Genomic DNA, 23,939 nt, shown 5'->3' with positions numbered 1-23,939 from the left:
ACCATTTTACTACTACTTAATTTCGTTTTGTCTTCAAGGTTTAATAAGAATGTTATTGATCTAATTATAATAAATTTTTTGAACGGTACTAACGTGATATATTATCGAAAAGAGAAAAAAATCTATCAAATGAGCCTACTGAAACGCATTGCCATTAAAAAAATTCAATTGTTTATCGTTACTCATTTGTTTTCTTAAATAAAAACAACTGAAGGCTGCCTTGTTATGGGAAATAAAATGTTAAACAACTTTCTTATAGAAAAATGTTGTATAAATTTGATATTTACCGAGATATATGCTACCTATATTCCATACATAATGGGCTCCCTGTATTTGTCGTGACCTAAAATTTCCACGCACTTCTCTGGATCAAAGTTATGTTGCTTACACCTTACTTCACACAACTGAATGACTGATATGTCCTTTTATTCAAAAGTTTTTTTTTGTTCCTTTTTATTGGTATAATTCATTTGTTTAGAAAAGAGTTTGGATTTAACCAAAAAATTAATTGCAATTTTTTAATCACAATTTCTTCAGAATTGCGAAATTTAATTGGTCACTGGTAAAATATATACAGTAGCATAAAATTAGGCGTGCTGAAAAATGTACATTTTTGTAAAAGAAATATTGCAGACTAGAAAAATGGACATATTGTAACAATTTCGGTAACAATTTGATGACTGGTAAAGATTTTATGAAAATCCGCCCTTAGAATATCTCGAAAAGGATGTGAATGGACTAACTAACGCTTCTCTAATTTTTACATTAATAAACTATGCTAATAATAATTCAAATGGGTTGCAAAATAAATTAGTAAAAGATTTGTACAATTGATATAGGTAATTAAGGAAATTAATTATCTACCTGTTTTTACTTATAGCAAAATGTCTAGTACTGTATGATTTAATTGCGATTTAACATTTTTAGCGCATTTCCACAAAAATAAAAAAAAAATGCGCTATTGTGGCCACTTCGTCCGTCCGTCCGTCCGTCCGTCCGTCCGTCCGTCCGCTAACTTTGCGACGCTACTAGTTCTTTATCTTAAGAGCTATTGTTCTACTTTTTTCGCTATTTGGTTCGTTAAGGTGTCGAGTCTTGTACCAAGGAAGGAATTTTTTCTGTACCGCTTACAAAAAAAGTTATTGTAAAAAAAAACAAAAAACCGTTTTTTACATGTTCCATAATTTTACACTTTTGCCGTTTATTTACGATCCTAGAGATCGTTTATAATTTTGCATTGCTATCTGTCGCCTGCCGGTTGGTCTCTCCGTCTGTTCCTTTGTCTGTCTGTCCATCTATCTGTCCGTGTGAACGATAACTTTGTTTAGAAATGTTCGATCGCTTTTACATCTCCGTTAGTTATGAACTGAATTGCATGAAATTCAATATGGACATAGCTTTAGCCATATAATACGCAATGCCAAAAGTTGAATCGAATCGATTCAAAATTCACAGTGCCCTTTTCGCATCTCGACCATTTATAAACCGAATTGCAAACTTTTTTACTTATAAAAGTATTTGAATGAAATTTGATACATAGGCACTTGGAATAAAGGAAAATCAAACGCCAATTTCAAAATTTGGTTTTGCGCATGCGCAGTGCCAACTTTTTTATTTATGGAAGAATTTAAACACGTCAAAAATGGATTGCCCATGTGCAACGCTATTTTCATATTTGTGGCCGGATTTTTACGATTTTAACAGAAGTTGCATCTTATAAATGGGAAATGAATGCAAGTGGAAATGCGCTTTATGTAAATCGTTTACGATTACTTTTTAACTTGTTTGGGCTTAATTGAGAAAATTCGTATTGCAGAAGGGTTTCAGCTGCATGAAATGAAACATCCTACCAGGTGAAGGTTTTCTTCATTAGAAAACGTAAGTAACAGGGGCGGACTGGCCCGGGGGGGCGGGTGGCGGTTGCCACCTGGCCTGTAGATCATAATGGCCCGTTGGAAATTTATAAGTATGTGCTGTATTTAGTTTCTTGCACTATTAATAAATTATTAACACGTTTCTCTAATTGGGGTTGATGTTAGGTTGTTAAAAAATTCTGTTTTAATTGAAGTGTTTTAGAATGAATTTATCATTTTTTGTCGTAGCATGAAAGTGCTGAAATACAATGATAGGCGACGCACCTCGTGTGGATTGTATATTTTGTTACTTTTAATTATCAGCTACAATTAAAAAAAAAACTGTATGGTAATTGATGTTCGAGAAAGGAGTACTGTTTTTGTGGTGGCCCGTAACCTATGCAATTCCACCTGGCTCTTAAGTACCCAGTCCGCCCCTGATAATTAATAAATTTATTACTTAATACCGAGAAAAAGGTATACAGGGTGGGCCATTAGTTTGTGGGTGTAAGATAGTGGGTTTATTAATGCGCATACTTAAAATTCATTGTGGGGGAATGATAGAGGACCCTTCAGGCTACAACCTAAAAATATTTTCACCGAAATTGCAATTGTTATACAGGGTGATTTATATCAAAGTTGCGTTTTTTTAATGGAACTTTCTGAATATTATTACATATTTGGTCCTTGGTTCCTTGGTCAATTTTAGTGTGACTTTATTTATTACACATGATATCTAAAATTGGTCGTTTAGCCGCAATTCGTCGTTTTTTCCGAGGTTTTTTCAAAAAGTAGATGTCCAGTAAAAGTATCACAGTTATCATAAAACTTAGAAGGCCGTGACTTTGCAGTGGTACTAATCATGAAATGTACTAACATACGCCGAACGGCTAAAGTGCTTTTGCGTTAAAAGAAATCACTCCGTCAATTTTCAAAATTTCAATAAAAGATAATTTGATTTTTTTAAATGGAACTACCAAGTTTTTTTATCGCATCAAATGTAGGATTTGATTACCTTTTTAACAACATAAGCATGTCTATATTTATCTTTTACATATTTTTTGTAATTCAACAATTTCTAATAATTCACAGTGTTTTTCGATTTTCAAAGCCTCTCAGTAATTAGTAGGCCGTTAAAAATTATAAACAATTGAAATTATAAAAAATTTCCTTCAAATAAAACAAAACAAAAACTTGAAAACGATTAAACCAAAATAAAAAGAGAAAAATAACAATTACTTCAATAAATATTCAAGACCAAACATTTGTCGATGGGTTTAGAAAATCATTGTTTGACACGACCAAGCGTATAGCTGGCGTTTCATATTCTCTTTTGTTGGTAGGACTTCTTTGCACACAGTTCCTTTCACGTATCCCCATCAGAAGAAGTCAAGTGGTGTAAGGTCTGCTGGAGAACGCGCTGGTCAATTTATAGGGCCTTGTGGACCTATCCACCTTGCAGGAAATGATTGATTCGGCCATTCTTTAACGTTTATAGCAAAATGAGGTAGGGCACCGTCGTGATGAAACCACATATTTTCTTCTATGATGCGTACCAGAACATTTTGTAGAAGAGCAAAAGATTGAATACTTAAAAACCGTTTAAAATATGTTATTCAAATTCAATTTTTCTAACACAACAATCAACAACAGAATTATAAATGCCAATGAACTAAACTGACAGATGTTATTTCATTTGATTTTGTTTTAATACTTTCAAATATGGCTTTCGTGGCTTACTATTCAAATTGATTTATTGAAGCTATTGGTTTAATTGCGAAATTCATTAATTTAATTTTCTAAAGTGGGCTATGAAAACTTTTGTTTTATTGGGAGTAAATGTTTTATCATTTGAATTGGTTTTTAAGCGCCTACTGATTACTGAGAGGCTTTGAAAATCGAAAAACATTGAATTACAAAAAAATAGGCAAGAGATACATACAGGCATGCTTATATCGTTAGAAAGGTCCTACATTTCATGCAATAAAAAAAAATGGGTAGTTCTATTTAAAAAAATCAAATTACCTTTGATTGAAATTTTGAAAATTGACGGAGTGATTTCTTTTAACACAAAATAAGTTTAACTTTAGTCGTTCGGCGTATGTTTTATGATTAGTAATACTGCCGAGTCACGGCTTTCTCAGTTTAAAGATTAGGTACTGCGATATTCAATTTTTACTGGACATCTACTTTTTGAAAAATCGACGAATTGTAGCTAAACGGCTCATTTTAGATAAACATTGAGTCACTCTAAAATTGACCAACGAATCGAAATATGTAATAAATAATAATATACAGGGGGTTCCATTAAAAAAAAAGCATTTTATTCTCCTTGAGATTTTATATTTTGCTGCAATTAACAAATTACATGATGTTTTTATTAAAAATGACATTTATTCTTTCAGCCTCCTTTCTCTCCCAAATTCAATAATTCTGAATTCATACAATACTCTGATGAACTCGACAATATGTTCATAGATTTTCCATACGCACCCAATGAATCCTTCGAATTTCAAAATTCTGATTTGGTACGCTTCGAACTTTAAATCTTTTGTATAGTTGAAAAATGAGATATCAATAAATCGATATTCCTGAAAAAGTAGGTTCAACTACTTTAATTAGCCCTTAAATTTCAAGTCATAATCATATTCAGAAAGTAAGCAGTAAAGTTGAGCGTTCAGAGTCTTGCGTTACAGAATGCAGAATCGGATCCACCTGCAACTAAATCTGAAAAAAATTTCCGGCATCTATGCGTGGTTCTGTGCAGCAAGGAAGTAGACAAACAGTTAACAGAGATATAGGTGAATATTTGATTTGGTTTAAAAAAAACGCCGATGCCGTGCGGATAATAACCGGCTACCTTTTGATCGTATCCAATTGATACAAGTTAAAATATTAAAACCGGTAAAGGAAAATAAAAGTAAGTCGCAGAATATCGTATTTATATTCCCGCCGGGGTTGTTTTCATAACTATTGGGTAGTTGTTTGGCCACGTTTAAAGATCGTGGGAGTATCGCAGGTGGCAAACGGGAGTCCCTCGTTTACTACTTTGCCTCATTTTAAATATTTAACCAGATGATTGCTGCCTTCTCGCAACTGACAAGTATTACAACATGATCGCATGATTGTGAAAAATTTATTAAGTCGTACGAAACGCGCGGCGGATATAAGAAAGTGGAATAATAAATTGTGTATGATTTAAGTTTCCAATAACGATTTCGTATTACATTTTCTCTCACTGTAAAGTCAATTGGTGGATTGGAACAACATTGCCGCTATTCCTCTTGTATAGTAGTCGTAGAAGATTAGGTCAAGTTTATTGGCCATGAAATGTCATGCTGGAAGGTGAATTTTTTCGATCTCTTTGTGCAATTACAGGATCCAATCCAATAGAATAAGTTAAAAATAGTGGGCCCTATATAGAACCTTGGGGAACGCCGTTTGCCATTTACAATTTGGACAATAAATGTCCGCGCTACTTGCACAGAAAAATTGCATGCGGTAGACGATTTATCTTTAGCAATGTCTCCATATCGAGAATCCAATTACGTACTTGGCACATTCGAGTTAAATTTATACCATTTAAAAAATGGTGAAAACATTTATCACATAAAATTGAATTGTTAGTGCGTCCGTTGCGCATCAAAAAACGGCGACTATAAGTGTTTTGAATACAGAGTATAAAGCACCCCGTGAAATTGACATCTCAATCATTTTATTAACAGCGGTACCAAAACGGTACCAAACGAGCGAGCTTGTGCGGTTTTCGTTTTGGTAAAGGTAGAAACGTTGGGATGCCCCGATCGACTTAAAGGGGGGTACGATTTCGAGGCAGGCGGGTGTTATATAAAGACGTGTTAACACCACATTAATCCGTTTCGAATGTGATATCCACAGCTGGACCGTTTTTATGGTTCTAATTTATACACCCACGCGATGGAATTATAAAAAAAAGTATCAATCAAAGAATTGCTTCTGCCCATGTAATTTAGTTGTCAGACGTCGTGTCAGGTGATGATTGTGTGCCACGGACCGGAAAGGCTTCCATACTTTTCAAGTTTTGCTAGCTTCCTATTAATCTAATTTACATGTATCGCGGCCATCGTGCCCTGTCATTTGCATTTTCTCTACAAAGACAAGGCGTCCGCGTTTCTTTTGTTATACCTGCGCGTATTAATATTAAACACGGTTGCATACATCTGGACTGGAAATATAAATGTGGGTCGTAATAAACCCACAATCAGAATGGTTTCTTCATGCAAATTAAATTACACCTGTTTACAGATTAATTAAACGCGTCTATTAAAAAAAAAGTAATGAAGACATCCTGCTCCTCTGTTTTATAGCTCAATTTGTAAGTATTAATATTGTTTATACACCAAACTGGTTTCGAAATGAGAAATTTGATTAGATTGCGAGCCCATTAGCTTGATTACGCAAGACTACTTGATTTAATCAATGTTTACACAAGAGGGTGTGCCCAAAGGGTCTTGCCGATGTACGGACATGTTTTATGAATAAGTAAAGTGCAGGTTCATTTTCTGAATTAAACATCGTGTCGAGATTGAGCGGGACCAATTTTCTGGGTATCTGTACCTTCGATAGCTCAGTTGGTAGAGCGGTGGACTGTAGATGCAATTTCAGACGGTAATCCATAGGTCGCTGGTTCAAATCCGGCTCGAAGGAGTATTTTTTTACATTTCCTTATCTTTGTTCATTTCACTGTTGTGATTATCACTGATTGACGTTGTCATTATCACCTTCGATAGCTCAGTTGGTAGAGCGGTGGACTGTAGATGCAATTTCAGACGGTAATCCATAGGTCGCTGGTTCAAATCCGGCTCGAAGGAGTATTTTTTTACATTTCCTTATCTTTGTTCATTTCACTGTTGTGATTATCACTGATTGACGTTGTCATTATCACCTTCGATAGCTCAGTTGGTAGAGCGGTGGACTGTAGGTAGATGCAATTTCTGATGGTAATCCATAGGTCGCTGGTTCAAATCCGGCTCGAAGGATCAATTTTTTGTTTGTTTCATTAAAATGGTTGCAAAAGTGCTGGTAATTACACAATATCTTGCAATTGTCAAAAAGAGCTCTTTTTGAAAGTAATCGTGCCACGACTACTGGTGTGACAAGTGTTCGAAATTCGACTGACCGATACTTTTGTAATAGAAAGTGTAGTCGATTTTTGGTAAAAAAGGAAGGTTATACTATGCCTTTTTTTTGGCACGAAAAAAAATTATCTCAGATCGACCCGGAAAAAAATTTTCTTATAGAATGTGGCCTGTAGAATCCATAATTTCAAACAGTTCCAAGATTGGGCTACTAGTTCAAAAGTTACGGCCCTTTGAATTTTCTTTCGAAATTGGTTTCTAGTCTATAACTTTTGATTGAGAAGTCTGATCGAAAAAGCACGAATTGTTTTGGATTCTACCAGGGTTTTGTCCGACGCTCTCTGGATTTAAAGTGTGCCACTATGATATTAATCATTTGTACACTAAGATTACACATATACGTTATTTTCAGCGAGAAAATTCCCGGTGTGTGTCTAGGGCTATGTGTACCTACTTCTATAACCTTGAAAAACAAATGTGTGGAAGAGATTTAAATTTTGTTTCATTGTTTAATATTTCGCGCTTAGGGTTTAATAGCTTTTGGCGTTTTTACCATTGACTTCCAATACCATACCTATATTGATTTCTATTCTGCTGCTAACTTTAAACTTACTATACTTATTCTTATGTGTGTAGATGTTAGTAGAGACCGATTATAAATGATGAGCTCGGAAGTGTCCGGAAGCGTTCGATAACTATCGAGAAAGAGGGGGTTTTGCTATATAAGCAAATCGTATTATTATTCAGTTCAGTTCCCACTTCGATGCGTTTGAGTTTACATAAATTGTAAGTGATAAGGAATAATTACTGTTATAAATTAATCTACTTTAAGACTGTTACAAATTTTTAATTAATTAGTTGTAATAAACAAAACCATGTAATATAATTTACATGTAACGTGGTAACATCAACTGTCTTTGGCCTGTCAATCTGTCCGTCTGTCTGTACACTGTACATCGAGAGCGTTTTCCTTTTTGTAGTGGATTTCGAAGGTAGTTTTTCTTTCTAAACTTTGCTTTGTCGCAATCACATAGGGATACAGTTGAGGGGTTCACATTTACCCCCCCCCCCGGTCAATTTTAAAATTTTTATGTATCATGTTTACCACTTAGAACTCAAGAACGGCTAGACTGATTTCCATGATTTTTGATTTGTTGGATTCGTCTCCGACCCCAACAGTAGAATAACGGAATAACTATTGAAATATTTAAAAAAAACACGATTTAAAATGTGCACAGTGTGATTATGCAAAGAACGAGAAATCAAATTTAAGTACCTACACTCACAATACTTTCAAATATTTAAAGTACACAGAGTGTGCCTCTTAAAAGTACATATATTTAACGTGTACAGGGTGAGTGGACGTTTGCGCGGATTAACTTAATGCCTTGAAGATAAGATTTTTTGATAGAGTGCTTTTGTATTATGATATGGTTGAATATTCTCCACATTTTAAAATATTTGGAATTATGCAGGGTGCACCAAAATGGTACATTTTTTTTAAATAGAACCCCCTGTATTTGAATGCATGTTTGAATTATACGTGTAATAGTACGTCTTTTTTATTATATGGTTAATATCCGAAAAGCTAGTAGTTTTAAAGATAATTCGATTTTTAAGAAAAATTATTTTTTATGTAACGTGTTATACCCCTAACTTCAACGACCTTTTTTCGTCAAAACTTGATAGTTTTTCGGAATTTTTTTTAGAGAAACTAAATCGCGCAGGCGGTTAATTTTTGAATTGAGGCACTGTCACATAATTTTTTGTAGGTACATTATCACAAAAATTAAATTTTTGATTGACTTTCGCCAAACGTCATACTTTTTAAAAATTTCAAATGCCACCCCCTTAAACAAATTATACCTCTTGGTAGCCAAAACTACAAATTTTCCATTGATACAAAGAAAACCACACATTCCATAAGAAAATTTCAGAGAAAAACCAAGTCGAAACGCCAATTTGTAAAAAACCTTATTTTCTTAATCCAAGTGGGCCATGATGAACCAAAAGAGGTTCAATTGTCACAATTAACAGTAAAGTGTCGGCAATTGTTTTTTAATCAACGTTGAAAAAATGTTCCAAACTCAAGCAGAAATGGTTGATATAGTGTTTATTCTTAGAGACTGTTACCGGAATTGTTTGCTGGAGTCACGAGTGCATGCTGGCAGATATCCTGGCAGAACACATTCAGATCCACGCGTGTTTCAAAAAGTGAAAGATTTACAGCTACTGAGAGTGTAAAATGAACAAGTAGAGTTCTCGGGGCAGCTGTTGACAATCGTCATATTAGTGTGCGTGAAATTAGTACTCCCAGTAGTTGAAACGCGTGTGGATCTGGATGTGTTCTGCCAGGGTGTCTCCCACCGTACTCTTGTGACGCCAACCAACAGTTCCGGTGGCACTCTCCAAGAGTAAACACCATATCAACCAGTTCTGCTTGAGTTTGAAATATTTTCGCAACGCTGGTTAAAAAACAGGCATACACTGCCAATACTGTACTGTTAATTGTGAGAATTGATCATCTTTTGTTTCATCTTGGCACACTTGGGTTCAGAAAAGAACGTTTTCTTTACAAATTGGCGTTTCGACTTGGTTTTTCTCTGAAATTGTTTTATGTAATGTGTGGTTTTGTTTATATAAGTGGAACATTTATAGTGTTGCCTACCCAGAGGTGTAATTTGTTTAGGGGGGTGCCATTTGAACTGTTTAAAAAATATGACATTTAGTGAATTGATTATGATCCGAGAGATCTTAGATGCTACACCCTGTATATGAAGTAGAAATACTATAAAGTTGGATAAACGCTAATGAATCGGGGTGCTCGTTATTTCTTGTACCGACGATGGAATCAGGTTGCCCAGTAACTCTTCTAATTTCTTGAATGCCTCAAACTTTTGCTGGAGCATTTGTCAAGTCGCCTTGATTTGAAGAGCATTCTTTTGTTTTTGCGTCAACCTCTGAAGTTCAGTCTAGTGCTTATCGAGCAATTCCATCTTGCGATAATGTTCATCTCGGGATCAAAGGATGAGTTTTCGACACGCGATCTTTAGTCTGGCGTCCTGTCACGGTCGTCACTAATGTTGAGTCGCTTTCTTTGCGTTTTTTTTATTGAATTTGTGTAAAGCATTGGTTCGACTCTGTCGCATCTTATAGATGTTCTCAAACCCTTACATTTATCATTGGATATTAATTTTTTGGCCAGCTGCTGGATCAAAACATTGCCAAGTGCCAACACCGATTAACATATTGAATAAGTAACTCATTCAATGCTATGTACGAATGAGATTGCCCCTTCTCAATGTATTAACTAAGTAAATCAATAAACAATTCTCAAAACCACGTTTATTTAGCTGATATTAGCTCAAAATACAGAAATGCTAATCACATCACAATAAGTATGAATACTTCTAGCTTCCGTGATTGAATGAATTACACATATTTGGTGATGAACATTCTTTGCAATTTGTGTATGATGAATTCTTTTGTATTAACTGCTGGCACACCGTACTCGACCCATGTTTAGCACCACACCCTCTTAAAATGACACCTAAATAATTTTAAAGAGTATTATGAACATATCATCCGGGTTACTTACGGTTTGGCTTTTCCAAGGAGACGCAGAACATTTCATACCTTCCATTCGTCGTACAGGGTTTTTCGTTAGTAACACTTCCACTTCGACAAGCAGCTGAACTGTCATCGCAATTTCTACATGTTAGGGCTACGAGTAAATGAAAATTTCCAATGAACTGCCTAAAACCAAACGGACTTACCCTCTGATGAAGAAAAGCTCCATAAGAATAGTGTAACGGTCGCTAACAAAATATTAAAGGACATCACGTTTATTGTGGGTATATCAACAAAAAATAAATACAGATAATAGGACGCAGGCCGTGTCTATTTATACCTGTTGGTGAGTAGGACAATTAGATTAGATTGCATTGTTACCTAAAGCGCGTTTTACATGTTTTCAAAGTTTTGGTTATTTCACTTTCAACTGGAATTGTAAGGTATGGTCACAGATATGCGTAAAGAACTGTGGTAAGGCCAACTCTAAAGAATGGAGATTGAAAATTAATGTTATGTTTTGTGGTCATTCGTGTTGGCGAAGGTAAAGGAAGATTACTGAGCGAAAAATTTTCTTGTTGTCGGTGCTGAAGTTAACTAATTATGTAAGTTATGAAAGGCGTCCTTCTCACCCATTTTTTAAAAATTGGTATTTGGTGAAAGTGAAATACATTTGCAGCATGTAAAACTTATACTATGGAAGGAGATATAAAGCACATCTGGGACTTCAGAAATTTCCGGAAAGTTACTTATAATAATAATAATAATAATAATTATACTTACTTGATTTAATCCGTGCGATTAGTTAACCAGGCTAGACCTGAGTTCTCACAAGAAACACCGATAATAATAATAATAACAAAAACCTAAACAGCACCACTAGCTCACAAAATACTGTAATATCTCCATCAATAACCCAAGCAACCACACAAATACAACCTCAAGAACAAAGAAACACCATAAATACAAGTAACGCAACTTGCACTACAAAGACGGGTCCACCCAATAAAGTTACACGTCCTAGCACAGTTAAAAAACACAAAACTCCTTCTTCACATAAACACACCACGTTATCACAACCCACTCGTATACAACCCAAACGCAAAGCCAAAGAAACACTTACACAATAAACTCTATCTAATAAAATTACAGGAATTATTATAATGATATTTTTGTTTTGTTTTCTTCTTTCCTGATAGCGTTGACTATTGTGGCCATTAATAGCTATGTTAGTAAGTATGAATTACATACTATCCCTAGATTTCCAATGTGAGTGTGCGAATATTTATTTTATTTTTTTAATTTTTATTTTTCTTTAGAACCCTACATAACTTCACCAGACACAGACACAGACACTAATCGTTACTTGATTTTAATCCGTGCGATTAGTTAACCAGGCTAGACCTGAGTTCTCACAAGAAACACCGACCATAACATTTATTGAGTTTTAATTAAGTAAGACAATATTTTAACCCATTTATAAAAAAAAAAGAATAACTCAATAGGGCGGAGTTCAGACTGGAGCTACCAAGATACCCCCGTCTGCTCTACCACTCAACCCTTCAACAATATGTATTAATTACAGTGACAAGAACAGCTGTTATTAAAGACCCGGTAATGAGAGAGAGAAAGAGATAACTATAACTAAGAGTGAAAAGCAAAAGCGCAGACTGCTATCTACAGCTAAAGTACAAAAATTTATAAAAAAGTAAAGAAAGAATGGTGTTGCTAAGCATGTTTCTGTCTTTCAAGGAGTATGAGGTACAATTTCTTTTTGAATGCATAAGAAGATAATTGTTTTAAATCAATTGGCAATTTATTGTAGAGGTTGGCTATATTATAACTGAAGGAACGTTTAAAAAGTGTCGTTTTATGGTGGAGTATCGTTATTGAAAGCTTATCTCTAATATTTAAATCGTGAACGGAGCTCCTAAAGATTACTTTTTCAAATAAATATGTAGGTGTTCTGGTTTGCAGTATGGTATGGAACAAACAAGCGGAATGCAACAATCTCCTATTACTCATGTTTAGCCAATTCAAGTTCGTTAGCTTATGTGTCACTCGGTCGTATTTACGTATTCCAAATATTAGGCGAAGGCAAGAGTTCTGCATCTTTTGAATTCTCAAGGAATCTCTTTGGTCAATACATGGACCATACACACAGTCACAGTAGTTAAATTGCGACAGTACCAATGCTTCACATAACATTATCTTAATGTTAGGATTGATAATGAACCTACTATTAAATATAATCTTAAGATTAATAAAAGCTTTGTTTACAACTAGATCAATGTGTCTTTTGAAGCGTAGCTTAGAGTCTAACAACCAAGGTTTTTATACTCATAAACGATTGGTAATACCGTATCTTTTAACCTAACCATTAATGCATGCTTGTACTTGTCAACAATTAACGATCTACCGAATAACATAACAGCTGATTTTCTACAATTGAGCTGTAGTCCATGCTTTTCAGAGGTTTGCAGAATGTTAGATAAATCAACGCTGAGATGCATATTCACGGTGTCCATATCTAGGCATGCATCAGATGTTTTATATAAGAGTTGCGTATCATCAGCATACATGTGATATGTACAGTGCTTTAGACATTTATGAAAATTTGAAGAGTATAAAATATATAATAGGGGTCCTTGAGGGACACCTGTACGTACTGCTATAGATTTGGACACACATTTATTAAAAACTACACGTTGAGATCTATTGCTAATGTAACTTGAGATAAATTTAGCTGCTGAACTACCAAAACCACTATAATTTAGAATTGCGAAAAGTATATCGTGATTAATTCTGTCAAAGGCTCTGGAGTAATCCAACAAAACGAGAACTAAGATATTTTTACTATCAATAGCGGAAAAAATTGAATCTGTAACTTGTAAGAGAGCTGTCGTGCAACTATGATTTGCCCTAAATCCCGACTGTAAAGATGGTAAAATGTTTTCGCTATTCAAATAAGTTTTTATTTGCCCAGCCATGATCCTTACTTCACTTTCAACTTTTATTAAGTAACTTTCAGCATGTAAAACGGGCTTAAGTGCGCAATAAAATGATTGACTTGGTATCTTCATTTTATCTGGAAGTAAGGTAAATAAGCCATTAATTCAATTGGCAATCCGCCATAAAAACAAGATATGGATTCACCAACAGCGTGACCAAATTATCTCTAGTGCTAATTTGGGATCTATTTTCTACTTTATCTTATCGCTATTCCAAAATAAGTAATCAGTGTCACAAATAGAAACTATATGTATAAAATTACATTTAAATACTTTCATAATAATGGTCGAGATGCGAAAAGGGCACTGTTAATGTTGATTCGATTAGACTGAATTTTTGACATTACGTAGTATATGGCTAGAGCTATGCCCATATTGAATTCCATGCAATTCGGTTTATAACTAACGGAAATATCACAAACCTTCCTTATTTATTGGGCTACATTTCCAATTCGTTTTAGTGATATCGTGCTAACGGGCAGACGGACAGAAACCGCTAGGTGATCGTTAATAATTCATGTCATGCAATGAAATTAGAATGGATCACAAGCAGTTTATTCGGCTTTCGGCATATATTATTAAGCATCTGGTTCTTTTCCCAGTTTTATGAAGAGAGGTACCAGTATTTCATTTCGCGCCCTGTTTCACATCCAATATCCTTCAAAACGGAAAGCTTAGCGTAAAGTTCAAAACGATCGAGTAATTTGGCAACTTTTTCCAATCATTATAGCTAGGTATTGAATAAGTGAATGATTTTATAATTTTTCTACATATATTACATGCTGGTGACGAGGAAAAGAAATTACCTATTACCAAAGATTATTAGTTACTCTTTGCTATTACGTTAAATTGAACATAAACAATTTAAACTTATGAAAATATTATGTAGAAACCACTAACTGTGTTTTAGAGAGAAAGATGAGTAATAAATTCAGTTGAAGTTCTTTCGTAAATTTTTATTAACAAAATTCTGATTCAATTATTTTTAAAAAAATCGAATATGTTTTAAACTGAGGAAGGTGACTATGCAGGTGTGCATGTCCTATATCGAGTTCCTACACATTCCCTACCTTATCACGAATAAAAAGTGATAAAAATGGCTTTAGCTCTTTACTACTGAAATCTCTTTGATTTAATAACTTTTCTACCACTTCTTTTCATCTTGCTTGAACAGTTTTATTCTTCAGAGAACGAATTGTCGCTTGTTGTAACTCTCTTATTTCTTCAATAGAATTTATTTCTAGAGAAAATAATTTAAGTATACAGGGTGGTGACTTGCGTAACGCATCATAGGGATTTCAATGAAAAATTCATAACATGCGATTATTGGCTCCCCAAATTATTTTAGAGCAAAAATGTATTAAGGTTTTTTGTAGAAAACATTTTTTTACGTCAATGAACCGTATTAGTTTTCAATTTTTTGCATAATAAAGGCGGAAAATTGGACAAATGAAACCCCCATCTTTTTCAATAATCTGTGATGCCATGGAATTTTATAATACAAAAACTACACCAATATCCGTCATGCCATGGAATGTCTGCTATAAAACAAATGAAATTCTATCAAAAAGTATTATATTTAGAACAGCGAATTCAACATAAAGAAAGACCAAATTACTAAAAACGGTTTCCTAATATAACAATTTACAATAAATGTTCGAATAAGTCACCATTAACTGCAAGACAGTAACCAAATCGATCATAAAATCCATTTCGAACTGCTGCTAATTGATAACTGGATATCTTTTTGTTTTAGAAAATTCCATGGCATCACAGATTATTGAAAAGGATGCGGGTTTTATTTTTCCAATTTTCCGTCTTTATTCTGCAAAAAATTGAAAACTAATACGGTTGATTGACGTAAAAAATTTTTTTCTACAAAAAACCTTAATAAATTTTTGCTCTAGAATAATTTGGGGAGCCAATAATCGCATGTTATGAATTTTACATTGAAATTCCTATGATGCATTACGCAAGTCACCACCCTGTATGTCTGACGATAGTGCCATTAAGTCCAGGAGGCAGCAACATTTTTTGTGCACTCATTTCTACAAAGCTGCCATTTTATTGTTTTGAGACAAGTAAACAAAATGGTAGTCTACCGCGTCGGCGGTATTGCCTAAATTTGCAAACACTTCTTGCGTTTTACAACTTTTGGAAGATATTCCGTCACTCAACGTTTCCAAAACAACTCTGCCAACGTTCAATCTTTTCTTTCTATCGTCTCGGGCCCAAAGCCTTCTAATTGTCCCACCTCGCCGTACGTTGCTCATGTTTATTAATGAACTTAATGAATGTAAAGCCTCCCAATAACAAAGTCGTGTTAGTTGTTCTATTTTCACAATCTTGGATTTGTTGAATGTATTTTTTTCAAATTTCCACCAAATCGGTCGGTTGGTTTCGGCAATACACTAATAATAATAATAAGATCCCGTGTGGGTTCGGGGATAGAATAGGCCCACTCTCGCCCTGGAGATCGTAAAAGGCGATCAATGGGTCCAACCACCTTTAGTACCTACTTACCTACCCACTTGACTTTCCAAATCCCACGTGGTTTTTCGTACCACTACTCCTTAGTAGTCTGATACGCGCCATTTGATCTTGCATACATTTTAATCTGTATATATGTGTTCTTTTACTGAGTCTCTCTTAATATCTATTGTAATTAATTTCCGCCTATCTTACTAAGACGAAACGTTTTACGTTTAAGTTTGCGCACATTTTTATACAGGGTGATTCAAAATTGAGTGCAAAAATTTTACCAGCCAAAAATAAGAATTTTTTTTAATATAATCGTATCCTAGCATTGCTTCGTTTTCTACCTACAGGATGTAAACGTTGTTTAAAAACAATTTGCTTTCATTTATTTTATTCCCCCCACCAAAAGAAGGCCTTTATTATGTCAAATAAGCCTACCAAATTTTATTTAAATCGGCTGGTTTTTGAATTGCTAAAAAAAATAATTTTTTAAAAACAATTTCTTATTTTCGTTTTTAGTTTTTTCATTGTAAACTACCTACTAAACCCTGTACTAGACATTTCTAATTAACACATTATTCAGACACTTTTTAATGGAGATTTTGAATATGGCATCCCGTTTTTAATAACTTTTAAGGTGACGGAGAAACACGTGGTAACTTTTAATTTTTCTTATGGGCGCCGTTTTGGAATTTGACATTTTGAGAATACGTCTTTTTTTTCTTTTTACAACGATATATCACACATGGTGGTTCAGTACCACATTTATCCTAAAATTACAATTTTTATTTTCTGAGAAGTGTGCTTTGCAAAAACAATTTTTTTTTTGTTTTTAACAAAAGGTTGACTTACCTATTTCAAATAGTGTCATTTACGTTTGTGCTAGTTTTATTGCGAAAATATTATTTATTCTTATGTATTTTGTTCTAATTTGAATTATTATGTATTTTCATGCAAAACGAAAGTAAGATGAAAATCGAATTTTCTCAACACTAGTTCCCTGCCAACGCTGCAACCAGACAGATGGATCAAGCTGTCAAAACTCAAACTTTTGTTCACAATAAAAGAACATTTTGTTTTTCCAAAGCACTCTTCCCAAAAAATTAAAAATTTTATTTTTAGGAAAAATGTGATTTTAATCGCTAATCTTCATTTACAGTTTTCTGAACTAGCAATCGTTCCTCTACACGCAAAAAAGCACTAGCACTACAAAATCATGAAACAAACAAAGCTGTACAATCCAGTTTGCATTAGCAAACTTCAAAAAAAAAGGAGGAGAGTTTTGTTTGTGTACAAATTATTCGCACTCGAGTCCCGATTGTTGTTTTGCAATTAGGAACGCACGCAGATTCAAACAAGGGTGCCTTCCGGCTTATTATTTCCAAACACTCTTGAGTGACAGTACTTAAGCTACTATTTGCTGTCACGCTAATTCATTATTTATTTATTTATTTATTTATGGAGTTGTTGACGTGTCCTTTTCTTTAAAAAAAAATTAACGCACGCATTATCGGCGCGTCTTAAAATGTGTGCGCGCCTTGAAAGGTTTCGTATTACAAGGCGAAAATTCGCGCGATCTCACACAATTGCCTTTTGTGCTCGACAACATAGAAATTAGTGTAGATTATGAAGAGGATGTAAACTAACCAATATCATTCAAGATAATGATTGTGCCCAAAACACGGGGAACATCGGCTCCGTCGTAATTACAAACCTACGCCACTTTCGGCATTATTCTCGCACCTTTTTGATGGCACTCTGCCGTGTAATAATATTGTCAGTTATGCTAATTTCGAGCGGTCGCCATTGTTGTACTTTATTGCCGCGTCATTGCGTACAATACGCAGCTCGCAATTGTCGGAAACACCGTTCCTCCAACCTATAATTTATTACGACATCGATTTCACCAATATTAACATTAGACTGTGAGACGCATTCAAATGCTTAACAATTGGACAATAACAGTCTGAGAAGAAAATGCAATTGTTTACGTCGTGCGAACTCGCGCGATAATCTGGCGTTAAAATTTCCGCGGCATCAAAAGTAAAAAAATTAAGTTGTAAGAGAGAGGCCCAGGTGTAACTGTAGACCGTCGCTTCCCTTTGATACCTGCTGGTTATACACGTTATGTAGATACCATATATATTCTTTATTGGGGATCTGTCGGTGTCGGTCGCTTTAAGTATATCTAAAAGGATTAAGGAACGCGTAGACGTTTACAAAATAAAGAATTATTTATGAAAAGGCGGAAATGCCATGTATTATAAGAAAGGAGAGAAGACGGCAACCCGTATATAGAATCTCTTAATTAAAGGAGCGCGAGCGACAAAGAACGTTCTTCGTGCAGAGGCCATCGGCAAAAAAATTTCTAAATATTTATTTACAAAACAGGAAGCCCAAAATGAACATAATATTTTTCTATGTTGTCCTTCCAAAATAGCCTTTTACTTTTACCAAGACTCGATGGTTATAGGATAAACAGATTAAGGTAACAGAATGAGTCGCGATCCTAAGCTGATTATGTCAATCTGTTGAGTACTTGGAAAAGATGAAGAGCTAGCCGACGGTTGTTATAAGCTGCTTAAGAAGGACCTACATCACTGCTAAACTTTTTCACTTCATTTAGCTTTCGAAATATCAATAGGATGTGATATTAAGCTGCACGTCAGTAAGTTCTCGCAAATATCCGAATTGTTATTAATCTCAAATGAAATTTGCCATTTTTAAATCAACCACAGCCACTTTTACCGACATTTTCTGTATTCGAGTTACCAGACGAAATACATTCTCATTGTGGTCTGTTAGGCGTTAGCTATTTAGTTCAGACGTGTTGTACCTAGAGCTTTTGCCATCCTAATTAAGCAAAACCGTCCAGAAACGTTTTCAAAGTTTGCTGGCCCTGAGCGCTATAGTTTTGTGTTTAATTTAGCCCAAATTAAGACCTAGAGAAGAGTTCATTTTTTTTTTGATAGGGTTTAACATCTAAGGTCATATCCCCTTTATACACCAGTTTGTACCACACAACTGCTTCTACTACCTCGCATTTTCAGGTCACACTTCTTGGTATATACCGACATCTTTCAGTAATTCAAGTGCCCTTTTCATATTCACAAGGTTGCACAAGTTATCCACGTACGCCATTTCTAATTTATGTGTAAGGCGTTGTAGTTGGTATTTTGGACAATTTTGTATTACGTGTTTTATATTCAATACCACCTGACACTGATTACAGCGAGGAGCAGCTTCACCTTTAAGCAGATGTTGATGCGTAAGTTTAGTGTGCCCTATTCGTATACGGTGAGCCTTTACATTATCTTCCCTAGGTGTATGCTGCTGACCATACATGCCAGAAACGCGTGGTTTAATATTGCCATAGTGCAAGAATAGAATAGTGAAACAACCTTACGGAAAAAAAAGGTAACCGATTTGGACATCGAGATTTTTTAGTACTGGACGCGACAATCTGAAAAGGGGGCGCAGAAGTCGTGAATTTTAAAAGTAACCGATGTTACAAACTCTTAACAATAAATTGCCACTTGGCGCTACACTAGAATAGATGGCGCGTTTTGCAAAGCGAATTTACAGAAGGAATATTATACCTACTTTTATCTCATTTTTATTTGTAAGAAAAATAAAGAGAATCCATGCAAACATCCCGACAGGCGACAATAATGCTCCTTTGTTATTACATTCTCGAGTACGTCAACTGAGTCATCACATTCTACAGACCTCGTTTAAATAACCTACCTTAATATTTCAAATGTTAGGTACCTACTTAAATCGCATACGCTTTCATATAAGTACTTAGTAAAAGTTCACTGGCCACAAATTCGTATTTTTGGCGCATGTATTTTATGTTTTTCCCCCGAATATATGAACGTTTAGAAGTAAGCAATTAATAATTTATAGTTCTACACGTGGCAAAATCATCTAGATATGCTATGTACTAGCATAGGTACTAGGTAGTCACGTTGTGGGAAATTCGCAGAATACAGAATGTAATTTAGGTACCTACTCATTATTAGTGAAACAATAATACAGAATTTTTCTGAAGACGTGATGAACGAACGCAAAAAAAATTCATTCGTGTGTTATTTAATTTACAATGTGCGAACAATTTAATAGCTGTAGGCTCATCTGAACTTGACAATTTTATTTCGAGTTATGGATCTGGATGCCTACCACAAAGTTCAAACAAAACCTTAGAACGACTTTTTTGAGGAAGGTCTTCTTTAGGTGGTTCCAGGGCGGTTCTCTTTGTGCCAAAGGTGAACTTCTTCTGAATATCATCACTAATCCTACAGTCTTATTACTTAATCATTAAATTAGCTCCCCCAAAAATTAATACAAAAAGAATTGCCAAATATGAAATCACTTTTTACTTATAGGTACATAGCTCAATCTTATTATACGGGGTGGTGACTTGACGAACGCACCATAGGAACTTCAATAGTAATTTTTTAATTTCCGATTATTGGCTCCCGTAATTATTTTAGAAATAAAGTCTATTTAGGTTTCTTGTAGAGAAAAAAATTGCGAATCTGTAGATACTATTGTTTGTATTTTATTAATTCAGAAACAGTAAAAATTTAAAAATTAAAAACTGACGCGTTTATAAAGTCTGTAATGCCATGGAATTATGAAATCAAACAAAAGCGCCTGCATTTCCCATTAGCGCCATCAGTGAGCTTTGTTTGATCGCAAAACTACCATGGCACCACTGATTTGCTTAAAAGCGCCAGTTTTTAGTTACCCAATTTCTTGGTTTTAAAGTTCAAAAAATTAAAAGCCATAGTATGCATGGATTCGTAATTTTTGTCTCTACAAAAAACCTAAATAGATTTATCTCTAAAATAATTAGGGAAGCCAATAATCAGAAATGAAGAAATTACTATTGAATTACCTATGGTGCGTTGTTCAAGTCACCATACCGGTATATGCCTGCGATCCTGCACTCTGCTCAGAAAAAAACTACCGAAAAAGTTCTTAAAATAGCCATTTTCCTATTTTAAAAATAGTTGCAAATCTTTATCACAATAAACTTTAGTGCCATTGAAGGGACACCCCACATTTTACACAGAACTTAAATTCTACATGAACTATACGTCTCTACATAAGGATTTTTTTCGTATTCCTCAATTTCAAAAGCAAAGATTTTGCATAGTTTTCTTATTATTTATATGTTCCCGACCTTACAAATTCGGAAAACTGCAGGAAAACCTAAGACGGAGTAGCCGGCAGAATACTCGAAACGGATCTAAGGAAATTCTTACCTCGGACCAGGTTCACACCCAACGCTCTACCACTGAGCAAAGAAAAAGACATAAGTTTTGCAGTGGGCGGCTACCTGCGAATGGTTTTATACTAGAAGACCTATAGTTATAAGAATAAAATGATAACAAATCTTGATACGAACAGTTTTAGAACGATTGAGGCGTTGTCCAAAACAGACGAACATCCTAATCTTTACAAGAAAAAATAGTTATATTTGTCAACTCCAACTTCCAAGAGCTACCAGAGGAAGTATGTATTTTGTCCTATTTTTTGGTGAAATTTTCTAGTTCTGTTTAGAGTTTGGGATACTCCTTTAATAACTTTTAAAATATCTAATCTAAAGTGCAGAGTTTTGTTAGGGGTTGTTTTGGTGGTTTTCTGTTTACATTATCCGATTTGCTACCAACAATTACGAATAAGTATGATGGGAGCCGAAAATATTGCAACTCGCGAGAGAAATCCTAAGCAAAATGACATACCTAACGTAAACTGCACTTAAATGTAAATGCCTAACATTGTTTTGATAGGCAATTTATAACAGGAAAACTAATAGGGATTTAGTTGACACGTTATAATAAGAAAGCTTTAGATGATTCTTTTGTATCGGAATTACCATGTTCATCTTTTTAGTTTTAAAACTTTATTTTGCGTAATGCAAATTTCAAGTCTTTTTACGCCCCAATCACGTGTCCATTCTGGATACATTCCATGATGTTGATACAATAGCTCGGCTACTTATCTTCCTAATAAATTTAATGGCTCTAAACCTTACAATGAAAAGATTAAACGCCGGTTTTTCATCTTACCGTTGAGGGTGTATGAGGTACTTTTATTAATAACAATAGAAGTTACTTTTGGAACTCAAAATAGGTACATTTTTCTGGTGAAATGTTGAAGTTCCAACCGGAGTTCCTTCATCATTATAAACCGTTCTGTAATGAGATTTTGTAATAAGATTGATAAGAACAAAAAAAGAAAGATGCTCTTTCGTATTTCAAGAACAAAATATTGGTGACCATTTTTAAAGTTTCGAGTATTTCCTAAAGAAAATCCTCCCATGAAATTTAAACGAGTGGCGAACCGCAACATTTACTTCTTCCAAATCAGGGTGGTTTCGCAAATCTGCACACCAAATATTTTAACTCAAAGGTTGTTGCTACGCTACCATAGAAACATACGTCAAGATTGAATTATTGAAGTCGGGTAATGATGGAACACTGGTTACACATTTTTGTAACAACCGCTTTAGCGTCTGTCTGTTTGGCAAATTACTTCTGCAACCTACCATGCGAAAAGGATGAGAACACTGTCTGTAGAAGAAAGGTAGCAGTACAACCAAACCGATTGCCAAATCCACTTTGTCTTCTTGTAGCCATGCGGTTGTAGCGAGCGATGCGGTGTTCATTTTCGAATGTTACCAATTGATGGAGGTGCCCGTAAGGTTTTAATTGATCTTCATAACAAATACCGCAGCACCATCGCCAATGGCTATAGTATACCGGGTACTTCAATTAAACTACCGAGTGCGACGGATATGATCAGGCTGAATTACGACCAAGAATTAGAGTTTGTGGCTCAATGTTATGCGAACGCTTGCATGGAATGGGGGGCGCACGATAAGTGCAGAAGAACGTCTAAATTTCAGGCCGCCGGCCAAAATATGTATACCACTTATGGTAGCGGAAATTTCAACTTTTCCGATGAGAAGTACATCGAGGAGGCGGTTACTTCTTGGTTTAATGAAGTTAAGGATATGGAGCCTGATGTTGTTAATAGCTATAGACCAACGTGGGTGTAGGAACTAGATCTTTGAATAAATACACAAAATTCGTTTTAGGGGAAAGGTTATCGGGCACTTTACCCAGTTGGCATGGGCGAGAACCAGTCATATCGGATGCGCTCGAACAATGTATGGGAACCGTAACATAAAGGGAATGTACCTGTATTGTAATTACGGACCTGGGGGTAATATCTTAGGAGGAACCATGTATCAGGCGGGATCGCCTGGCGATTCGTGTTCCATAAGGTCTGAAACCTACAAAAATTTATGTGTGCATTCGAATAAAGTGACTGAACATGAGGGGGATGATTGGGAGGATTGGGAACCTCCTTTTCCCATATTAGAGTAACACTAATAAGCAAATTAATAATGTTTGTTGCAAACGGAATAACAATGTATCTTTAAGAGAAATAAAGAAAAGGTGTGTTCACCGCCTTATAACTAGAAGTGAACTATTTGGAAATTTTGACCATTAGCCGAAACCAAAATCCCAGGTGACAGGCTGAGAAACTTAAAGTTACATTCTTTTCGTTTTTAGCATTTTACAGGAGAACTACGCCATTTAGCAAAAAAAATACCATCAATTGATACCAACTTTTGTGCTATCCCTACTAACTCTAGCGGCTTAAACACAACCTTAAAGTCGATTAATTAGCTTAACTTGTACACCAATTTTCATATGAAATATTTATACAAAAACACTAGATCTCTTACTTAAAAAAAGATTTCCGATCAAAAAGAAATCATGACAATAATTTGTGACTACAAAAATATGCAAACAGTATAAATATATCTCTCCCCCGCTCCCCTTAATTGCTGCAAATAGCATTTGGATCAGCTATTTTGCTCGGAAATT

The 23,939-nt window shown here is 34.9% G+C and overlaps 1 protein-coding gene, 1 long non-coding RNA gene and 3 other non-coding genes across 5 annotated transcripts; 4 read left to right on the top strand and 1 right to left on the bottom strand.

Moving 5' to 3' along the window:
* The first annotated feature begins 6,448 nt into the window (after positions 1–6,448).
* On the top strand, positions 6,449–6,539 carry Trnay-gua. The gene is given in 2 exon segments: positions 6,449–6,485; positions 6,504–6,539. It is a non-coding gene; the product is annotated as a tRNA-Tyr (tRNA).
* Positions 6,540–6,612: 73 nt separating this feature from the next.
* Trnay-gua lies at positions 6,613–6,703 on the top strand. Its single transcript is given in 2 exon segments — positions 6,613–6,649; positions 6,668–6,703. It is a non-coding gene; the product is annotated as a tRNA-Tyr (tRNA).
* Positions 6,704–6,776: 73 nt separating this feature from the next.
* Positions 6,777–6,871, top strand: Trnay-gua. Its single transcript has 2 exons — positions 6,777–6,813; positions 6,836–6,871. It is a non-coding gene; the product is annotated as a tRNA-Tyr (tRNA).
* Positions 6,872–10,300: 3,429 nt separating this feature from the next.
* Positions 10,301–10,892, bottom strand: LOC116169643. The gene is made up of 3 exons (XR_004145020.1): positions 10,747–10,892; positions 10,569–10,694; positions 10,301–10,520 (listed from the first exon to the last, which is right to left on the bottom strand). It is a non-coding gene; the product is annotated as an uncharacterized LOC116169643 (long non-coding RNA).
* A 10,715-nt stretch (positions 10,893–21,607) lies between these two features.
* LOC116168980 (venom allergen 5-like) lies at positions 21,608–23,783 on the top strand. The gene is made up of 3 exons (XM_031485012.1): positions 21,608–22,626; positions 22,676–23,091; positions 23,141–23,783. Exons 1-3 carry the CDS (start codon positions 22,510–22,512, stop codon positions 23,430–23,432), a joined length of 825 nt encoding a protein of 274 aa, XP_031340872.1. The 5' UTR covers positions 21,608–22,509; the 3' UTR covers positions 23,433–23,783.
* Positions 23,784–23,939: the final 156 nt, after the last annotated feature.

The sequence above is a fragment of the Photinus pyralis genome, unplaced genomic scaffold (genome assembly GCF_008802855.1).
Source record: "Photinus pyralis isolate 1611_PpyrPB1 unplaced genomic scaffold, Ppyr1.3 Ppyr1.4_LG4, whole genome shotgun sequence".
In the NCBI taxonomy this organism is placed as follows: Eukaryota; Metazoa; Arthropoda; class Insecta; order Coleoptera; family Lampyridae; genus Photinus; species Photinus pyralis.
Note: the sequence above shows the minus strand (reverse complement) of the source record. Positions and strands in the feature narration are given on the sequence as shown.